The sequence below is a fragment of the Heterodontus francisci genome, chromosome 1 (assembly GCF_036365525.1).
Source record: "Heterodontus francisci isolate sHetFra1 chromosome 1, sHetFra1.hap1, whole genome shotgun sequence".
NCBI lineage: Eukaryota > Metazoa > Chordata > Chondrichthyes > Heterodontiformes > Heterodontidae > Heterodontus > Heterodontus francisci.
Window position 1 is genome coordinate 24,149,938 of NC_090371.1, and position 22,596 is coordinate 24,172,533.

The 22,596-nt window shown below is 44.7% G+C and overlaps 1 protein-coding gene across 8 annotated transcripts in view; it reads right to left on the minus strand.

The window, feature by feature from the left end:
- The window catches only part of slc4a11 (solute carrier family 4 member 11), a 268,474-nt gene that overhangs the window by 121,157 nt on the left and 124,721 nt on the right, over nucleotides 1-22,596 (minus strand). For 6 of the 8 annotated variants that reach the window (XM_068028720.1, XM_068028725.1, XM_068028724.1 and 3 more), the window contains 2 exons: nucleotides 20,982-21,128; nucleotides 14,443-14,486 (listed from right to left, as the gene is read on the minus strand). In XM_068028720.1, the coding sequence (XP_067884821.1) occupies nucleotides 14,443-14,486; nucleotides 20,982-21,128 (191 nt within the window). The remainder of the gene's footprint in view (nucleotides 1-14,442; nucleotides 14,487-20,981; nucleotides 21,129-22,596) is intronic. The other 2 variants (XM_068028726.1, XM_068028727.1) reach the window with 1 other exon arrangement.

The following is a 22,596-nucleotide window of genomic DNA, read 5'->3' on the forward strand; positions in this document are numbered from 1 at the left end:
GAAGGATCTAAAGGGAGAGCTAAGAAGAGCAAGGAGAGGACACGAGAAGTCATTGGCGGATAGGATCAGGGAAAACCCTAAGGCTTTCTATAGGTATATCAGGAATAAAAGAATGACTAGAGTTAGATTAGGGCCAATCAAGGATAGTAGTGGGAAGTTGTGTGTGGAATCAGAGGAGATAGGGGAAGTGTTAAATGAATATTTTTCGTCAGTATTTACAGTAGAGAAAGAAAATGTTGTCGAGGAGAATACTGAGATTCAGGCTACTAGGCTAGATGGGATTGAGGTTCACAAGGAGGAGGTGTTAGCAATTTTGGAAAGTGTGAAAATAGATAAGGCTCCTGGGCCAGTTGGGATTTATCCTAGGATTCTCTGGGAAGCCAGGGAGGAGATTGCTGAGCCTTTGTCCTTGATCTTTATGTCGTCATTGTCGACAGGAATAGTGCCGGAAGACTGGAGGATAGCAAATGTTGTCCCCTTGTTCAAGAAGGGGAGTAGAGACAGCCCTGGTAATTATAGACCTGTGAGCCTTACTTCGGTTGTGGGTAAAATGTTGGAAAAGGTTATAAGAGACAGGATTTATAATCATCTTGAAAAGAATAAGTTCATTAGCGATAGTCAGCACGGTTTTGTGAAGGGTAAGTCGTGCCTCACAAACCTTATTGAGTTTTTCGAAAAGGTGACCAAACAGGTGGATGAGGGTAAAGCAGTGGATGTGGTGTATATGGATTTCAGTAAGGCGTTTGATAAGGTTCCCCACGGTAGGCTATTGCAGAAAATACGGAAGTATGGGGTTGAAGGTGATTTAGAGCTTTGGATCAGAAATTGGCTAGCTGAAAGACAGAGGGTGGTGGTTGATGGCAAATGTTCATCCTGGAGTTTAGCAAGGATCTGTTTTGGGGCCACTGCTGTTTGTCATTTTTATAGATGACCTGGAAGAGGGTGTAGAAGGGTGGGTTAGTAAATTTGCGGATGACACGAAGGTCGGTGGAGTTGTGGATAGTGCCGAAGGATGTTGTAGGGTACAGAGGGACATAGATAGGCTGCAGAGCTGGGCTGAGAGATGGCAAATGGAGTTTAATGCGGAAAAGTGCGAGGTGATTCACTTTGGAAGGAGTAACAGGAATGCAGAGTACTGGGCTAATGGGAAGATTCTTGGTAGTGTAGATGAACAGAGAGATCTTGGTGTCCAGGTGCATAAATCCCTGAAAGTTGCTATCCAGGTTAATAGGGCTGTTAAGGCGGCATATGGTGTGTTAGCTTTTATTAGTAGGGGGATCGAGTTTCGGAGCCACGAGGTCATGCTGCAGATGTACAAAACTCTAGTGAGACCGCACCTGGAGTATTGCGTGCAGTTCTGGTCACCGCATTATAGGAAGGATGTGGAAGCTTTGGAAAGGGTGCAGAGGAGATTTACTAGGATGTTGCCTGGTATGGAAGGAAGGTCTTACGAGGAAAGGCTGAGGGACTTGGGGTTGTTTTCGTTAGAGAGAAGGAGGAGGAGAGGTGACTTAATAGAGACATACAAGATAATCAGAGGGTTAGATAGGGTGGATAGTGAGAGTCTTTTTCCTCGGATGAGGATGGCAAACACGAGGGGACATAGCTTTAAGTTGAGGGGTGATAGATATAGGACAGATGTCAGAGGTAGTTTCTTTACTCAGAGAGTAGAAGGGGCGTGGAACGCCCTGCCTGCAACAGTAGTAGACTCTCCAACTTTCAGGGCATTTAAGTGGTCATTGGATAGACATATGGATGAAAATGGAATAGTGTAGGTCAGATGGTTTCACAGGTCGGCGCAACATCGAGGGCCGAAGGGCCTGTACTGCGCTGTAATGTTCTAATTATAAAAAAAAAATCTCGGCCTCTTCCTGAAGTCCCCAGCATTACAGATGCCAGTCTTCAGCCAATTCAATTCACTCCGTGTGCTATCAAAAAACGACTGAAGGCACTGGATACTGCAAAGGCCATGGGTCCTGACAATATTCCAGCAATTGTACTGAAAACCTGTGCTCCAGTTCTTGCCACACCCCTAGCCAAGCTGTTCCAGTATAGCTACAGGTATGTCCTGGACACAAAAAGCAGGACAAGTCCAACCCGGCCAATTACTGCCCCATCAGTCTACTCTCAATCATCAGTAAAGTGATGGAAGGGGTCAACACTGCCATCAAGCAGCACTTGCTTAGCAATAACTTGCTCAATGACACCCAGTTTGGGTTCCGCCAGGGCCACTCAGCACCTGATCTCATTACAGCCTTGGTTCAAACATGGACAAAAGAGCTGAACTCAAGAGGTGAGGTGAGAGTGACTGCCCTTGACATCAATGTAGCATTTGACCGAGTATGACATCAAGGAGCCCTGGCAAAACTGGAGTCAAGGGAATCGGGGGAAATCTCTCTGCTGGTTAGAGTCATACCTATCACAAAGGAAGATGGTTGTGGTTGTTGGAAGTCAATCGTCTGAGCTCCAGGACACCACTGCAGGAGTTCCTCAGGGTAGTGTCTGAGGCCCAACCATCTTCAGCTGCTTCATCAGAACGTCAGAAGTGGGGATGTTCGCTAATGATTGCACAATGTTCAGCACCATTCGTGACTCCACAAATACTGAAGCAGTCCATGTAGAAATGCAGCAAGACCTGGACAATATCCAGGCTTGGGCTGATAAGTGGCAAGTAACATTTGCGCCACACTAGTGCCAGGCAACGAACATCTCCAACGAGAGAATCTAACCATCTCCCCTTGACATTCAATGGCATTACCATCGCTGAATCCCCCACTATCAACATCCTACGGGCTACCATTGACCAGAAACTGAACTGCAGTAGCCATATAAATACCATGGCTACAAGAGCAGGTCAGAGACTGGGAATCCTGCGGCGAGTATCTCATCTCCTGACTCCCCAATGCCTGTCCACCATTTACAAGGCACAAGTCAGGAGTGTGATGAAATACTCTCCACTTGCCTGGATGGGCACAGCTCCAACACTCAAGAAGCTTGACACCATCCAGGACAAAGCAGCCTGCTTGATTGGCACCCCATCTATTAACATTCACTCCCTCCACCACCGACGCACAGTGGCAGCAGTGTGTACCATCTACAAGATGCACTGCAACGCACCAAGGCTCCTTAGACAGCACCTTCCAAACCCGCAACCTCTACCACCTCGAAGGACAAGGGCAGCAAATACATGGGAACATCACCACCTGCAAGTTCCCCTCCAAGTAACACCATCCTGACTTGGAATTATATCACCGTTCCTTCACTGTCGCTGGGTCAAAATCCTGGAACTCCCGTCCTAACAGCACTGTGGGTGTACCTACCTCACATGGACTGCAGTGGTTCAAGAAGACAGCTCACCACCACCTTCTCAAGGGCAATTTGGGATGGGCAATAAATGCTGGCATAGCCTGTGATGCCCACATCCCATGAATGAATTAAAGAAAAGTTTGTGTGCCACAAATTTCCAAAAGGAAATTCCACACCCTGGAAGCAGTCACTCCACCACACTGCACACCCAACCCCGCTCCACTCACTCTCACGTTTGTTGGGGGATGACCTGAAGAGGTGGACCTTAAGCAATTGTAAGTGAAGGTCACACATGATCAGGGATTTGCGGGCGTAGTCCAACAAAGCTGCATATTGGTGTGGCTCCTGCAGCCTGTCCCGTCATTCAATGAGATCATGGCTGATCCGCGGTCTAACTCCATATACCTGCCTTGGCCCATATCCCTTAATATCTTTGCTTAACAAAAATCTATCTATCTCAGATTTAAAATTAACAACTATTCTCGCTTCAACTGCTGTTTGTGGGAGAGACTTCCAAACCTCTACCACCCTTTGTGTGAAGAAGTGCTTCCTAACATCTCTCCTGAACGGTCTGGTCCTAACTTTTTTAAGACTATGCCCCCTAGTTTTTGAAACTCCAACCAGTGGAAATAGTTTATCTTTATCTAGCCTGTCTTTTCCTGTTAATATCTTGAAGACAGATCACCCCTTAACCTTCTAAATTCTAGCGAAAACAGGCCTAATTTGTGTAATCTCTCCTCGTAACTTAACCCCTGTCGTCCAGGTATCATTCTTGTAAACCTACATTGTACTCCTTCCAAGGCCACTATATCCTTCCTAAGGTGTGGTGCCCAGAACTGCTCACAGTGCTCCAAGTGGGGTCTAACCAGGCTTTTGTACAGCTGCAGCATAACCTCTATGTCTTTATACTCCAGTCCTCTGGATATAAAGGCTAGCATTCAATTAGCCTTTTTGATTATTTTCTGCACTTGCTCATGGCATTTTAAAAAGCTATGCACCTGAACCCCCCAAGTCTCTTTGGACATCCAGTGTACTCAACCTCTTCCCATTTAGAAAGTACCCTGCTCTATCCTTTTTTTGGTCCAAAATGGATAGTCTCACACTTGCCTGCATTGAAATCCATCTGCCAGAGTTTTGCCCACTCACCTAGTCTGTCAATATCTCCTTGCAATTTTATGCTATCATCTAGACTGTCTACAATGCGCCTAACTTTGTATCATCAGCAAGTTTGGATATATGACTTACTAGGTCATCATCCAAGTCATTAATGAATAATGTGAATAATTGAGGCCCCAACACAGATCCCTGCAGGACACCACTAGTCACATCCTGCCAATCAGAGTACTTACCCATTATCCCCACTCTCTGTCGCCCATCACTCAACCAACTTCCTAACCATGTCAATAATTTGCCCTCAACTCCATGGGCTTCTTCCTTAGTTAATAGTCTCTTAGGTGGGACTTTATCAAATGCCTTCTGGAAGTCCATATAAATAACATGCATAGACATTCCCCTGTCCACTACCTTAGTCACCTCTTCAAAAAATTCAATGAGATTTGTCAGGCATGACCTGCCAGTCATGAATCCATGCTGGCTGTCCCTGATTAACTGAAATTTTTCTAGGTGTTCAGTAACACTATCCTTGATTATAGACTCCAGCAACTTGCCCACCACAAATGTCAGGCTAACTGGTCTGTAATTTCTTTGGTTCCCCCTTTCACCCTTCTTAAAAAGTGCAGTGACATGTGCAACTTTCCAATCCAGAGGGACCACTCCTGAATCTAGGGAACTCTGAAAGACTATAGTTAGGGCATCTACAATGTGCTCCCCTACTTCCTTTAACACACTCGGATGGAAACCGTCAGGTCCTGGGGATTTCTCACTCTTTAGTTCCATTAATTTCCTTGTTACTGATGTTTTACTTACGTTAATTGTATTAAGTCCCTGTCCCCTATCGGCTTTTAATTTTTTCGGGACTTCCGGCAAGTTATCCTCCTTTTCAAGAGGTTAGTAATCAAAATTAGAGCACGTGGGATTGGGGTTAACGGGCAGAAAACCAAGTCATGGAGCAAAGGCAAACAATATGGTGTGCTGAAAGACAAAGCATTAGTACTGATAGGGTGTTAATGGACTGAAAACTGAACATCCACAAGCACAAATATGAAAAAAAAACAGCGGATAGGCAAACTGAACAAACTAAGATAAAATAAACACAAAAATATAAAAACTAAAAACAAAAGTAAAATGGGGGGCCCGTCGTGAAATTACTGAACTCAATGTTCAGTCCGGCAGGCTGTAGTGTGCCTAAATCGGTAAATGAGATTCCGTTCCTCGAGCTTGCGTTGATGTTCACTGGAACACTGCAGCAATCCAAGGACAGAGATGTGAGCATGAGAGCAGAGGGATGTGTTGAAACGGCAAGCAACCGGAAGCTTGGGGTCATGCTTTCGGACTGAGCGGAGGTGTTCCGCAAAGCGGTCACCCAGTCTGCGTTTGGTCTCCCCAATGTAGAGGAGACCACATTGTGAGCAGCGAATACAGTATACTACATTGAAAACAATAAATGCTGGAAATACTCAGCAGGTCTGGCAGCATCTGTGGAGAGAGAAGTCAGAAGCTTGTCAGTTCAAGTCCGTTTCCAGCTTAAGATCCAAGCTGACACTTCAATACCGTTCTGAGGAAGTGTTGCACCATCAGATGTGCCATCTTTCAGATGAGGCGTTAAATGGAGACCCTATTTTCCCCCTCTGGTGGGTGAAAAAAAATCCCACGACACTATTTCAAAGTCATCACCAAATTGTCATTTATGGGAACTTGTTTTGCACAAATTGGCTACCACATTTCCTACATTACAACAGTAACTATACTTCAAAAGTACTTAAAAAACAGAAAATGCTGGATGTACTCAGGTGTGGCAGCACGTGTAGCGAGAAAGAGTTAACATTTCAGGTCAACAATCTTACATCAAAATTCGACTTCATTCGTTGATTAATGGACTGGGGACATCCTGAAGCTGCAAAAGGCACTATAAAAATTTCTTTGTCTGTTATTCACAGTGAGCAGAATTTCTCAACAAAAAAAAATTCTTTCCCACATCAACTTCTTCAGCCAAATGATGATAAAATATAATGGATAGGAATCTACACCAGCCTCAGGGAACTTTACAGCACAGAAGGGAGGGACGCAGGCCATTTGGAATAATATCGGTGCCGGCTCTGGTCTTGAGCGACCCAAAAGTTATCCCACTGCCCTATTGTCCCCACTAACACCACCAAGTACATGATCTATCTGGTGACAGATGCCAATGTGCTCTGGCACTGAACGACCTCAAGGTAATCTCCTGTCCAGAACTGGCCAAGTAACACGTTACATACAGGACAGTGCTGAGGGAGCAAAAACAAGGATGAAAGAACACAGCAGAGAGGAGCATTAAGCCAGTGAAAACACCATTACAAGCCAGAAGAGTTAATTAAAACAACTCAAGTATCTAAAATGGAGTGCGTGTGTGTATATATATCTGAATGGAGCCAGAACACCTTCAATTTTCTCCAGTATTTTAAAAGCAGCAGTGGGGTGTTGCAAATGGAGCCAAACTCAAGTCTTTGCAAGCTTTAGGAGCACTGAATCACCAAGCATTGTTTTTTTTTTAAAAATAGGTGAATACTCTGCCAGAGCTACTGTTGTGCAGGCAAAACATCCACATTACTCCTTCTCAACAAACTTGCAGCTTAAAACCTGCATCTCTGGTGATGTTTCTTTATTGCTCATGTGCCAGCCCCTGTTGGCAATACTGTTCGTTTTATCTGCTTGTGGGATTTATACCGGCGTTCAAAAATCAGGGCTAATGAAAATTCCACAAGCTGCAATCTTGTCTGCCGGGGGTCCTCCTCCAGCACTGACTGATGGAGAAGGTGGGCTCAGGGAATGTCTCATTTAAATATACATGATAGCCACCCAGCACAGGCCAGTGATTTCCCCCACCCCTCAACACTGCCAGCACTGCTCCAAAATAAAAGGTGCCCCTCATCCCCTTTGCACGAAGTTGAGGGTGCAGGGGAAGGGGTGGGTGGAGAATAATATGGATAATTGAAGTAATTATTGCCTTCAGGTGTCCAGGCTGCAATGGAGGACTGGACCACCATTCCTACTGAACCCTGAAGCTGATGAGAGAACTACAGTCCCCCAGGAAATAATCCTGATTACTGATCAAAGAACATTCATAGCATGCCAATTAGTTCCAACAAACATGACCAAATGACTATTTGGCCATGGGAGAGGAATCACAGCTGACCCATGCTTGCTCTTTCACCAACACTGACTTTCAATCACAGTCATAGCAATCAGGAGCACACAGCAATCAAACTATCCCCTACCTGCACTAGAGAAAGAGGCCAGCTCCCTAACTACATAAGAAATAGGAGGAGTAGGCCATTCAGCCCCTCAAGCCTGCCCCGCCATTCAATATCATGGCTGATCTGCCCCAGACTTCAACTCCTCTTTCGTCCTCATAGCCCTCAACTCCCCGATATTTCAAAAAGCTACCCACCGCCTCTTTAAATACTTTGTGATCTAGCCTCCACAACTCTCTGGGGTAGAGAATTCCAGACATTCGCGACCCTCAGAAGAAATTCCTTTGCATCTCAGTTTTAAATGAGTGTCTCCTTATTCTGTAACTATGTCCTCTAGTTCGAGATTCCCCCACTAGTGGAAACATCTTCTCAACATTTACCCTGTCGAGCCCTCTCAGAATCTTGTATGTTTCAATAAGATCACCCCTCATTCTTCTAAACTCTAATGAAGAAAGGCCTAACCTGTTTAGCCATTTTTGATAAGTCAACCCCTTCATCCCAGGAATCAGCCTAGTGAATCTCTTTTGAACTGCCTCCAATGCCAGTATATCCTTTCTTAAATATGGGGACTAAAACGGTACACAGTATTCCAGGTGCAGCCTCACCAACACCCTGTACAGTTGTTACAAGACTTCCCTATTTTTAAACTCCAACCCCCTCGCAATAAAAGCCAAAACTCCGTTTGCCTTCTTAATTACTTGCTGCACCTGAATGGTAACTTTGTGTTTCATGCACAAGAACACCCAGATCCCTCTGTGCTGCACGTTTGAAGTCTCTCTCCATTTAAATAGTCTGCCTTTTGATTCTTCCTACCAAAGTGCATGACCTCACAATTTCCGACATTAACTTCCATCTGCCAAGTTTTTGCCCACTCACTCAACCTATCTATATCCCCTTGTAGATTCCTTATGTCTTCATCACAACATGCCCTCCCACCTATTTTTGTATCGTCAGCAAATTTGGATCTATTACACTCTGCTCCGTCCAAGTCATTAATAGATAGTAAATAATTGAGGCCCCAGGACTGATCCTTGTGGCGCTCCACTAGTTACGTCTTTCCAACCTGAAAAAGACTCATTAATCCAGACTGTCTTCTGAGAGTTAACCAATCCTCAATCCATGCTAATACATTACCCCCAATACTGTGAGTTCCTATCTTGTGCAATAATCTTTCTTGTGGCACCTTATTGAATGCCTTCTGGAAATCCAAATACACTACATTGACCGGTTCTCCTTTATCAACTCTGCTTGTTATATCCTCAAAGAACTCGAGCAAATTTGTCAAACATGATTTCCCTTTCACAAAACCATGTTGACTGTTTGATTGCATTAAGCTTTTCTCAATATCCTGCTATTTCTTCCTTAATAATGGACTCTAGCATTTTCCCCCAACGACTGATGTTAGGCTGACTGGCCTATAGTTTCCTGCTTTTTGTCTCCCTCCCTTCTTGAACACAGGCATCACATTAGACCATGAGATAGGGCAATGCAGCACAGCCTAAGAATTGAACTCATTTTCCAGCTTACATGGCTAACCTTCTTTCTGGTTCTGTTTCAGCCCCCAATTGAGCCCAGACAGACAAACGGCCGATAGCACCGATCTGATAACATTGAGAATACGGAGCGTGATTCAGATCGATCAATCAGATAATGGTCTTCCATTAACTGTCAGCAGAAGAACTGCCATCTTGCTCCAGGTATGGGTTATTGGCTTGCGAGGCATGTTGGTATGGGTGGGGTGTTCTGCTTGAACAAACATGAATGACCAATTTTAAAAAAAAACTTCATATAGGAATAGTAACTTTTTAAAAAAAAATTATTTCATGGGATGTGGGTTTCACTGGCAAGGTCAGCATTTATTGCCCATCCCTAATTGCCCTTGGTAACTGAGTAGCTTCCTGGGCCATTTCAGAGGGCAGTTAAGAGTCAACCACATTACTGTGGGCTTGGAGTCACATGTAGGCCAGACCAGGTAAGGACGGCAGAAGGAAATTAGGAGGGCGAAAAGGGGCCATGAGATTTTCCTGGCAGATACGATAAAGGAGAATCCTAAAAGATTCTATAAGTATATTAAGAGTAAAAGGGTAGCTCGGGAGAGAGTAGGTCCCCTTAAGGATCAGTGTGGCAATCTATGTGTGGAGCCACGGGAAATGGGCGAGGTCTTAAATGAATACTTCTCGTCCGTATTTACCGTGGAGAAGGTCATGGAAGTTAGTGAGTTCAAGGGAGGGAACAGTGACAACCTGGAGCATATCAACATTACAAAAAGGAGAAGGTGTTAGGAGGTTTTGAAGCAAATTAAGGTGGATAAATCCACAGGGCCTGACCAGGTGTATCCTAGGATGCTATGGGAAGCAAGGGAGGAGATTGCTGGGGCCCTGGCAGAGATTTTTGTATCATCGTTAGCCACGGGTGAGGTACCAGAAGACTGGAGGATAGCTGATGTTGTGCCTTTATTTAAGAAGGGCAGCAGGGATAAGCTAGGGAACTACAGGCCGGTGAGCCTTACATCAGTGATGGGAAAGTTATTGGAAAGGATTCTGAGAGACAGGATTTATATGCATTTGGAAAGGCATGGTCTGATTAGGGATAGTCAGCATGGCTTTGTGCGTGGGAAATCATGTTTTTCGAGGAGGTGACCAAGGGGATTGACAAGGGCAGGGCGATGGATGTTGTCTACATGGACTTTAGCAAGGCCTTTGACAAGGTCCTGCATGGTAAGCTGGTCCAGAAGGTTCAAACACATGGGATCCAGGGTGAGCTAGCACATTGGATACAAAATTGGCTGGGTGATAGGAGGCAGAGGGTGGTAGTTTTTCCAATTGGAGGCCAGTGGTGTGCCACAGGGATCAGTGCTGGGCCCTCTGTTGTTTGTCTTATATATTAATGACTTGGATGTGAATGTAGGGGGCATGATTAGTAAGTTTGCAGAAGACACCAAAATTGATGGTATAGTGGACAGTGAAGAAGGTTGTCTAAGGTTACAACAGGATATAGATAAACTGGGAAAGTGGGCAAGGGATTGGCAAATGGAATTTAATGCAGAAAAGAGTGCAGTGATGCATTTTGGGAAGTTAAACCAGGGCAGGACATATACAGTGAATGGCAGGGCCCTGGGGAGTGTTGTTAAGCAGACACCACCTTGGGGTGCAAGTACATAGTTCCCTGAAAGTGGCAACACAGGTAGACAGGGTGATGAAGGAGGTGTATGGCATGCTTGCCTTCATCGGCCAAGGCACTGAGTACAAGAGTTGGGACGTCATATTACAGTTGTACATAATGTTGGTTAGGCCGCATTTGGAGTACTGTGTGCAGTTCTGGTCGCCGCACTACAGGAAAGATGTGATTAAGCTAGAGAGGCTGCAGAAAAGATTCACAAGGATGTTGCCTGGTTTGGAGGGCTTGAGTTATAAAGAGAGATTGGATAGGCTGGGTCTGTTTTCCCTGGAGCGAAGGAGGCTGAGAGGGGACATGATAGAGGTATATAAAATTGAGAGGCATAGATAGGGTAGATAGCCAGAGTCTGTTTCCCATGGTAGGGGTGACTAAAACTAGAGGGTATAGCTTTAAGGTGAGAGGGAGGAGGTTTAAAGGGGATCAAAGGGGTAAATTTTTCACACAAAGAATAGTGGGTATCTGGAATGAGCTGCCTGAGGAGGTGGTGGAGGCAGGAACAGTAGCAACATTTAAGAGGCATTTGGACAGGTACTTGAATGAGCAAGGCATAGAGGGATATGGAATTAATGCAGGCAGGCGGGATTAGTATAGATAGGCATTATGCTCAGCATGGACACAGTGGATCAAAGGGCCTGTTTCTATGCTGTACGATTCTATGACTCCATTAAGACATTAGGTGAACCAGATAGGTTTTTATGGCAAGCGATGAGAATTTCATTGCACCATTACTGACACTCGCTTTCAATTCCAGATTATTAATTGAATTTATTAATTCATTGAATTTAAAATTCCACCCACTGCCATAATGGAATTTGAGCCATTGTCCAAGAAATTGGCCTGGACCTCTGGATTACTAGTCCAATGATATTACCACTACATACCATCTCCCCGGTTAAGTTATGAGTTACGCTATTGTTACAACCAGGTGAGAAAGGAGTTCCCTCTCAGCCTTCACTTGGTCTTACCGTAACAGGGTTTAATTTTAAACAGTGTTTTTAGCTCCCCCTTGGTGAATCCTTGTTCACCACTTTCCAATTATAAAGCAAAGAAACCAGCACAAACAGGCTTTCTTAGGTTTAAAGGAAAGTTGAAATTTATTAGACAAACTCTAATTCGGTTAATACCTACGGATACATGATGCACCCAAGCTAACGTGCGTACGTGATGCACACGTGCAGATAGAGACAGAAAAGAAGAAAATAAAGTGGAAAAGTTTGAAGCAATCTCTGAAGAAGGTTTGTGTTATGGTTCTTCGATCTCACTGTAGAGTCCTTGATTGCAGGTAGATCTTGATCTTCACTGGGGCCCAGTATTCTTTTTAAACCTTGTTCGCTATAGGAGACCTTTCACTCTTAGGATTTATGCATCTTCAGTGGACTTGGAGTTCCATGAGAAAAGAGAGGGAGAGCCAGACAGGAGAGGTTTTCTTCAGTCCAGGAGCATACTGCAGTCTCTGGAATGCTCTTCCTCACACCTTCAATGTCTGGTGATCAAAATCCATTGTGGGTTGAATAGGTCAGGGAATGGTCCTTTTGTCTCCACAAGCACTGTGTTAGTGTGCAAATGTTTTTCAGCTAAGTGTCTGGCTGCCCTTCTAACAGGTCTTCTCTTAGCAGGTTTAATATCAATGTTCATATGACAAATTTAATATGCCTCATTCTTGACAGGTGGGGGCCTGTATGACACTATGTACTTGCCAGAGACCTCGACTGGATATTAAAAAAGACAATAGAAGTTTTAGAAGGTTTAAACTAATTTGGTAGGGGATGGGGAACTCGAAAGCAGTAGAAATGAGAAATGGGCATTGTGACATGGTTGAAAGCAGGCCAGGAATGATTTCTTAAGTGTTCCTGGTAACCAAGTATGCAGGAAAGAAAGTATGCAGGTGCAGCTCCAACAACACTCAAGAAGCTCGACACTATCCAGGACAAAGCAGCCCGCTTGATTGGCACTCCATCTACAAACAAACATTCACTCCCTCCACCGACGCACAGTGGCAGCAGCGTGTACCATCTACAAGGTGCACTGCAGCAATGCACCAAGGCTCCTCAGACAGCACCTTCCAAACCCGCGACCTTTACCAACTACCTTTACCAAATACATGGGAACACCACCACCTGCAAGTTCCCCTCCAAGTCACACACCATCCTGACTTGGAACTATATCGCCGTTCCTTCAATGTCGCAGGGTCAAAATCCTGGAACTCCCTTCCTAACAGCACTGTGGGTATACCTACCCCACATGGACTGCAGCGGTTCAAGAAGGCAGCTCACCACCACCTTCTCAAGGGCAATTAGGGATGGGCAATAAATGCTGGCCTGGCCAGCGTCGCCCACATCCCATGAATGAATTTTTTAAAAAAGGAAAAAGAGGGTGTGTGGCAGTATTAAGCAAGGACGATGTTACAGTTCTAAATAGAAAAGATTTAATAAATGGTTCTAAGACAGAATCTAGTTAGTTTGAGTTGAGGAAAAGGTGAACTGTTGTAGTGCTGTAAGTTTTTTTTTTCCCCCCAAAATGGAGCTCCAAACAGTGAGAGGATAGATAAATAAATTTGTCAAAAAATTTCAAAGCTATGTAACAAAAACAGAGTTGTAATATTAGGAAACTTTAATTACCCTAACAGATTGTGAAAAACATAATGCCGAGGGTAGGGAAGTAGAGGAATTTCTGATATGCACTCAAGAGAACTTGACTGATATGATGATGTGGGTTGAGACACAAATATTAGTCATATCTTTCTGCAAGAACAAATGGTTTGCCTGGTTCCCTTACGAATCATCCACTTTCAAAATCATTTAATTTGTGTTTAATGGGACTTGATGTGTCACCATTGTGAACAGCATGCAAGCAGGGAAAGGAAGTTTGCATTTATTATACTGCAAGCCAGCTTTCATTGTCTCCAACAGTTGTACACAAGATGTCTTCCTTTGCTTGGGTTCTTTTCCTATCTCCAAAGCCACCAGCAATGGTTTTTGCATTTGTCCCTCCATGGATTACAGGATTTGGGTCTATTTCAAAAGAGTATCATTTGCACCAGTGGGAGTAAAAGATCCTTATACAACTGTCCAGAATAAAGAACATCTCCTGGCAGAAGTGTCAGAAACCAAAGAACACAGCTTGAAAATAATTGGCAGAAGAACTGGCAGAGGAGGTGAGATTTTTTTTTCTATGAAGCAAGTTATAATGATCTGGAATGCACTGGCTGAATGGGTGGTGGAAGTAAATAAACAGTACCTTCCCAAAAAGGGAATTGGATATATACTTGAAAAAGACAATTTCAGGACTATGGGGGGGGGGGGGGGGTAAAAAAAAGGCAGGGGTTGAGACTAATTGGATAGCTCCTTCAAAGAGACGGCACAGTAAATGATGGGCTGAATAGCCTCCTTCTGTACAATAGGATTCAAATGGTGAACACCTATTTCAAAAGGTTATGTTTGAAGTATCATTCGAATGTTCTCCAATCATCTTTCTTAGCATTCAGTTCACATACTTTACACATTAACTTCTCTAATCAACATTTATACACTGACTTTTACAATATTGGAGGTGACAGTGGGATAAAAATTATTCCATCTTATAAATTGGGACAATAAAAAGGGTCACTTACTTTTCTGGAAGTATGCAACAAGACACATCCAGCATTGTCATTCTCTGCAAAAGGGAAAAAGGATCACAGATTATTAAACATAGAAAACATTTAGGTTAGTGAAAGGTTTCCATTGTAGCTTTTTCATCAAAACCTTTGGAAAAATAGCATTGAGAATGCTGAATCACAAATTATTACTGAGCAATGGAAAAAAAAAAAATCACTGGATTTACCAGTTTCGGCCTCAGACATATTTTGAGAGGATAGTCGAGAGGTCAAGAGCGATGAACTGTTTATCTGCGGAGGTCCTATCCACCCCTTTTGGATCCTCTGCTCACCTTCCACACTAGCAGCTGTATCTGGACTGGTTAGTTTCATTCTCACTTTCTTGGTCTTGGTAAATTGCACACTAAATTGACCTGTACCTGGTTGGTATCGCCAAACAATCGTAACTTCCTTGTGTCACAGATACACTTAAGGGTTTTAGAGCTACCCTTTGACATACTGGACAAGGAACTCCTACACATTGTGATACAAATACTGCTACAAGAATCCAAACTGCGCTAAGTATCAAGAACGGTCAAAAGCAGCAACATGTACATCTTTAAAGAAATCCCCAATTATATTGGCCAATCTAAGTGGTGTGCGTTAGGAGTTCAGCCCTTCTAGTGTTAATCACCTCCCATAGTTCTGTCTGTATCCCTGATGACCTCCTAATCAATGAAACATAGGCAACTGTCTTAGACACTCCAGGCTGCCTGCTAGCAGCCTTGCTTCGCAGGTGCAGAGAAGGCCGAACCAGCAAAAAAGTGTGATGGAAGCTGACAGTGGTAGCAGTAAGAAACGAGGAAGACTCCATATATAAGTAGCACCGTTCACAACTACAAAATGTCCCCAAGAGCTTCACGGCCAATGAAGAACTTTTGAAATGTAGTTGCTGTTGTAATGGAGGAAATGTAACAACTAATTTGTGTACAAGGTCCCACAAATAGCAGTGAGGAAATTACCAGAGAATCAGTTGAGGGATAAATATTGACCAGGATACCAGGGTGAACTCAACAGCTCTTCTTTGAAATAGTGGCATAGGATTTTTTTTTTTACATCCACCTAAGAGGGCAGATGCACCCTTGGTTTAACAACTCATCCGGAGAATGGCACCTCCAGGAGTTGAATCCAGGATTTTCTGACTTTGTGGTGAGAGTGCTGCTACCGAGTGAAGGCTGGCACTGAATAGAGTGCTTGCATTGCCAACATGGGGGCAATGCTGCTTTGGAGATACTGGGAAACAGCAGTTCCTAAGGTGGGCCCAGCAACATTTCCTCAGTTACTTTCCATTACCCATGCAGAAGTCAGGACTGCTGTTTGCAGCAGTGTTGCAAAGCAAACTGTCCACAAGATTCTCCTGAGGTGAAATTACTCAGCTATATTTGTTCATATGAATTTTCTATTTGCACTAATTTAGCATTCTTTAAGCTGTTAATGCATTCCAAGTTAAACGCATTTTAACGAGTATGCTAAAACCACTTAGCAAGGAATTTCATCCTATGTTCATGTAACATTGAGAGCAGCTGCACTGCACTTCTTAACCCCTCCTCCCCTCGCCAAGGACATTTATTCTGTCCTATTCCAGTTCAATACCATCAGTTGTCATCATTGATTTCTTTTTTTGGCTTGAGAACCCTCAGAGTTGTAAAATCTATATTCTCATCCTTTGTAAATTATTAGGGGGAGCTTGGAACCTGTGAAGAGAGTGGGGAAGTGAGTTTGCCAAATACCAAGTGTTGTTTTGACACCTTTCAGGTGTTAAGGAACACAAACTCCAGCAGCTGATGGGAACTAATGCCCCTCCAGATCCTTCTTCCCCTTCACTTCCCTCTGAACCCACCCCCCCGCCGCATATTCACTATACCCTTTGATCTTCCCCTCTCCGACGCTGAACGTTCTGTATTCAAAAGGACTCAGTTTTATCCCCTTACAGTCCCACCTCAATTAAATTTTGCGCTCGGCAGGACGTTGAACTCTTCTTCCATCGCCTCCGGGTTCACTTCTTTGACCGGGAGTCCTCCCCCCGAACAGCAGACCCATTCAACCGCCTCCAGCATTCTCCCTCTAACTGGACCCCTCCCCCTGGCCTCTTACCCACTCTTGATCTTTTCATTCAAAACTGTTGGTGAGACATCAGCCATCTCAATTTCTCTGCCCCCCTCACTCACTCTAACCTGTCCCTCTCTGAACTTGCTGCACTCCGTTCTCTCAGGTCTAACCCCAGCATTATCAAACCTGCAGACAAGGGTGGTGCTGTTGTTGTCTGGCGTACCGACCTTGACCTTGCAGAGGCTGAGCGGCAACTCTCAGACACTTCTTCCTACTTTCCCCTGGACCATGACCCCACCACCGAAAATCAAGCAACTGTCCACAGGACTGTCACTGACCTCATCTCCTCTGGAGATCTTCCCTCTACAGCTTCCAACCTCAGTCCCGCAACACTGGACAGCTCGCTTCTACATCCTTCCCAAAATCCACAAACGGGACTGTCCTGGCAGACCCATTGTGTCAGCCTGCTCCTGCCTTGGAGGGCCGAAGGGCCTGTTCCTGTGCTGTAATTATCTTTGCCCCACTGAACTTATTTCTTCATATCTTGACTATCTTTTCTCTGCTGGTCCAGTCTCTTCCCACCTACATCCATGACTCTTCGGACGCCCTACGTCATTTTGACAATTTCCAGTTTCCTGGCCCCAACCGCCTCCTCTTCACTATGGACGTCCAATCGCTCTACACCTCCAACCCCCACCAGGATGGTTTGAGGGCTCTCCGCTTCTTCCTTGAACAGAGGCCCAACTAGTCCCCATCCACCACCACCCTCCTCCGCCTGGCTGAACTTGTTCTCACATTGAACAGCTTCTCCTTCAACTCCACTCATATCCTTCAAGTAAAAAAGGTGTTGCTATGGGTACTCGTATGAGTCCTAATTATGCCTGTCTTTTTGTGGGAAATGTCGAACCTTCCTTGTTCCAGTCCTACTAAGGTCCCCTCCCCCAACTCTTTTTCCAGTACATTGATGACTATCAGTGCCGCTTCCTGCTCCCACCCAGAACTGGAACATTTTAATCAACTGTGCTTCTAATTTCCACCCTTCTCACCTTTACCTTGTCCATGTCAGACACTTCCCTATCTCCATCTCTGGGGATAGGCTGTCTAATATTCATTATAAGCCCACCGACTCCCACAGCTACCTCGACTACACTTCTTCACACCCTGCCTCCTGCAAGGACTCCATTCCATTGTACCAGTTTCTCCATCTCTGATGCATCTGCGCTGTTGATACAGCCTTCCATGACAGCACTTCTGTTATGTCTTTTTTCCTCAACAGAGGATTCCCCCCCCCCACCCCCTGTGGTTGACAGGGCCCTCAACCATGTCCGACCCATTTCCCACACTTCTACCCTCATCCCTTTCCCTCCCCCCCAGAACCACAACAGGGTTCCCTTATCCTCACTTTCCACCCCAGCAGCCTCCACATCCAAAGGATCATCCTCCGCCATCTCCAGTGTGATGCCACTACCAGTCGCATCTTCCCCTCCTTTCCCATCAGCATTCCGAAGGAATCGTTCCCTCTGCGATGCCCTGGTTTACTCCTCCATTACCCCCACCACCTCGTCCCCTTCCCATGGCACCTTCTCCTGCAATTGCAGGAGGTGTAATACCTGCCCATTTACCTCCTCTCTCCTCACTGCAAGGCCCCAAACACTCCTTTCAGGTGAAGCAGTGATTTACTTGTACTTCTTTCAATGTAGTATACTGTATTCGCTGCTTACAATGTGGTCTCCGCTTCACTGGGGAGACCAAACGCAGACTGGGTGACCACTTTGCGGAACACCTCCGCTCAATCCGAAAGCATGACCCCCGAGCTTCTGATTTCTGGCCATTTCAACGCACCCCCCTGCACTTATGCCCTCATCTCTGTCCTGGGATTGCTGTAGTGTTCCAGTGAACATCAACCCAAGCTCGAGGAACAGCACCTCATTTACCGATTAGGCACACTACAGCCTGTTCAATGCTAAGAACAGAAATGCCTTGGAAACAGCATCCCGACTTGATCATTATCTCTAGGTCAGTATGCTGGAATTCCCTATCCAATAACATTGCTGTATAGACTAGACTGCAGTTAAGGGGAAAGGCCAACCAACCCCTTCTCAGGGTAACTAAGGATGGGCAATAAATACTATCTTGCCAACATCACAGAAATATTAAAGATTTGTAAGCAAAATCCATACTGAGGGAAAATCAAGGGATAGGGTAGGAAAGTGAAGTTGAGGTAAAAGATCAACCAGGATCTTATTGAATGGCGCAGCAGGCTCAAGGGGCTGGATGGTCTACTCCTATTTCTTATGTTGTTCTTAAAAAGCAATGAGATAGTCAACAGGATTAATTTGCTTTGGTGATGATGGCAGAGAGATGCATATTGGCCAGGACACCAGCAGAACATCCCCTGCTCCCGTTTGAATTGTGCCACAGCTTCTCATTAAAAGCTGCTATTTAAACTTGGTTGAAAGCCCATGTCTAACCCCATGTACCATCTAAAAAAACCTTGGCAATAATTCAAAAGGGGACATCAGTTTTCAAATAACCTGCTGCGAGATCAACATCACCCTTGCATGAACAATTATATAACTTTACTTTTACAAAAATACAACTAGTTGATCAATGAGACATTCTTCCAGAAGGAAACTTACTAGCCCAGAGCCCATGGACATCAAAGTTTTAAAATAAGCTATCTGATGTAGACTGTGGGTCAGCATTGTGCCTACAGACATAAAAAGGACTGAAGAGTCAATATAAGGAAATGCAGCTCCATTGTGTACAGAATTATCCCCATTCACCAGAGACCTATTGTTGCTGGATAGTGCTCTCTGAGGGATTCCTTGGCGCCACTGCCAGCAAGGTTCACCCATGGTCCTTTTTCCTTGTTAACAAAAAAAGAATCACTAGGTAACTCCATAGAACAATGGCTTGTACAACTCATGGAACCTTCATTCAAAGTGGATTTTTTCAGCAAATCAAAAGCCTGTGCAAGAATGTCAAGGCATTTCTCATTCTCTGGGGTGCCCTACTCACTTTCATTATTTTAAAAAAAACTTTCATTGTATCTTAAATAAAAGAGAACACATGAAGGGCCACTGTTTGCAATAGACTTGCACCCCAAGCATTGTCATAACAATGGAGAGGAGACAACACCCTCAAGTAAAATTAGCTTCACCTAACTGTGCCTTTGTCCTCAATTTCTTCCCCTATGACTGATGACTTGCGACTGGACCAGTGGCTGCCACATGACCATATCAGTCAAAACAAACTTCTCCCACCAGCTAATACAAAAGCAGAATACTGCGGATGCTGGAAATCGGAAACAAAAACAGAAAATGCTGCAAATACTCAGGTCAGGCAATCTCTGGAGAGAGAAAGAGTTCACCTGAAATGTTAACGGTTTTTCTCTCCACAGATGCTGCCTGATCTGAATATTTCCAGCATTTCCAGTTTTCGTTTTCTCCCACCAGCCTTTTTTTTTTGCTGACCATGGTCAAGCCACTGTCAGATGATATCCATAACCATGCACTTGGTCAGCAGGGGTTGCTGAAGCCATTTGTAGAGAGCCCACCACTGCTACAGCCAAGATCAACTACCTTGCTGATTTTATGCAGCTCAGTTCCACACTAGACAGCACTTTTAACAACGAAACTAATCAGGGCAATCTAGACAGAACAGTCAACAAGTACCACATGGACCACCATAATCAGTGAGAGACTGGATAAAAATGTACTTAATGTACCTCAATTTTTCTCCTCCTCCTACTCCCATCCTCTGTTACAATTCCAAATTCACCACCACATTGAGATTCATCTTCAAAAATGCAAATTTGTCCATTTCATGAATTCAAACCTGGATAGTTCTAACTGGGCAAGAGGAGTTTCATACTGATGGAAGCGAATGGAGTGCATGCATGTCAGTGGAGCAATTGAGAAATTCTTAAAGTAGCTTTGTTAGCAAGGTCCCAAATCTGTTTTCTGGGTTATGCTGCTCTCAAGCAGAGTGTAATGATCACAGTTCGCCTCTGTACCTTACCTGGAGAGTTTGGGTGGAGGGGTGGGGGAGGGGGGCGTGGAGAGTACAAATGAAAACAGCATGAAAAAACATAGTTCACGTTCCTGACTGCAACGATTGACTTCTGCTGGGAAGTGCAGTGGGTATGGGACGGAGCTCGGATGTCAGTCACATGTTTGACTATCCCGACATTGTCCACATAGGCTCAGGTGATAATGCACCTTGCATTGAGGAACACCCGGCATTTGTGGTGGTGGGGGGGGGGGGGAAAAGAGAAAGAGAGATGTTCAGGGTAGTTACACGACACACACAGACACACAGAGCTGTGAGGCATTTGGCTGGCAGGGAGAAGTGACTGGCAGAATTGGAATGTCGCACTGACATTAACACGCGAGTGTCAAGAGCCCTTGTTATAACAAAAACAAAACATTGTACCAAGGTATCACACCGCTTCTTAAACTCACCATCTGGAGTTGGCTCCAGTTCCACATTCACATTGACATAGAATCGAAGGCTGTCATCAGACATGGTCGACGCATTTACAGTTTCGTACGTTTCATCTGCCCCATTCCCTCGCCCCTCACTGTCTTCACGTTCAGATTGCATATCATCTAAAACAAAATAAAATGGTCACTCCTCCAGTCCAGTTAGAAATATCCAGGTTTGGATTAATGAAATAGACAAATTTACAGTTGCTTGAGGTTCTCAAGCAAAGTTGTCCAATCCCCGAGGTAGATAGCACTCAGGAACAGTTTTAAGAATGAAGAAGTCAGTACCCAGATCTAATGAATCATCTAGGCACTGCCAACTCTGCATATATCCCTAGAGGTATCGCATGATCGCCTGCTGGCCAACTACCACCCCCACTCATGTTATTGATCACTCATGTTCTCTACCTTCCCATGACAATCAGAAAGCTAATAGACACCATTACCCAATTGGATTGTTTCTGACTGTCAAGCAACTGGTTTCGCCCCATTTCAGGAGATTTTTTTTTTATTACTCATAACCAAAGTATTTAAAGAATTTTAAGGAAGTGCACAATTTTTAAACCCCATCCACCCCAATTTTTCCAGAATAAAAGCAAAATACTGCAGATGCTGGAAATCTGAAACACAAACAAGAAATGCTGAAAACGCTCAGCAGGTCTGGCAGCATCCGTGGAGAGAGAAGCAGAGCTAAGGTTTCAGGTCAGTTTGTTCTCCTGGGTTGCTCGCAGCAGCATTCTGGAGATTAATCGTCAATTCCTGGAGACTCTAAAGCAATTCCAGAGTTTCAGCAAACCTACAGACAACCTACACAAAGTGTTTACTTATACAGGACAATAGCAAAACAGCTCTTAAACTCTCCGACCCTCTATTCTGCCCAGCAGGAAAACAATACTTCAGGGATAACAGTTTGAAACAATGTTTAATAATAAAACAGTATCTATGGTAAAGATCAGAGTATAATAGGACTTCACTTGTCACTGCTCTCAGTCGTCCCTTGAAACTTCAGGATTTCACTCGATGGGGGTGGGGGGAGATTTTACGTAGGCAAGAGGGGGTCTCGGACACCAGCTGAAAAGCTGTCAAGAGTTCCCATGTCGCCTCTTTGTGGAAAGGCCTGCCGCATGAAGTGCCAATAAGGCACTTAAGCGGACAGCAGCAGACCTTCCCGGGAATTAAAGACCGTGGTGACAGAAGTCCCGCCCGCTGAGTTCAGCAGCTCCTTTATGGAGCTATGCCACTGCACAGGTGGTGACTGCAGCCAGCAGAGCACCCACCCGAGACCCAGGTGAGGGACCCACAGGCGGGTCATGGTGGGAGGGGTTTCACAGGGGAGGATGGAGTCAGTGGCCCCCTCCACCCACCCCCTTCCCCTGATGCCGGGTCCCTCAATCAGACACTAAGTGCCTTTACACGAGTACAGACGCAGTAATATATGTTCGAATTGTGGCAATCTTTGGATACTCTACCTTCCATGCCAACAGTCTACAACGCAAACAAATCAAAGCAGCGAAAAACACCATTTTCACCACCCACCCCAAAATTAGCCAACATTCACTCGTAAATCAATTTTGCACAAAAAAAAAGTTAA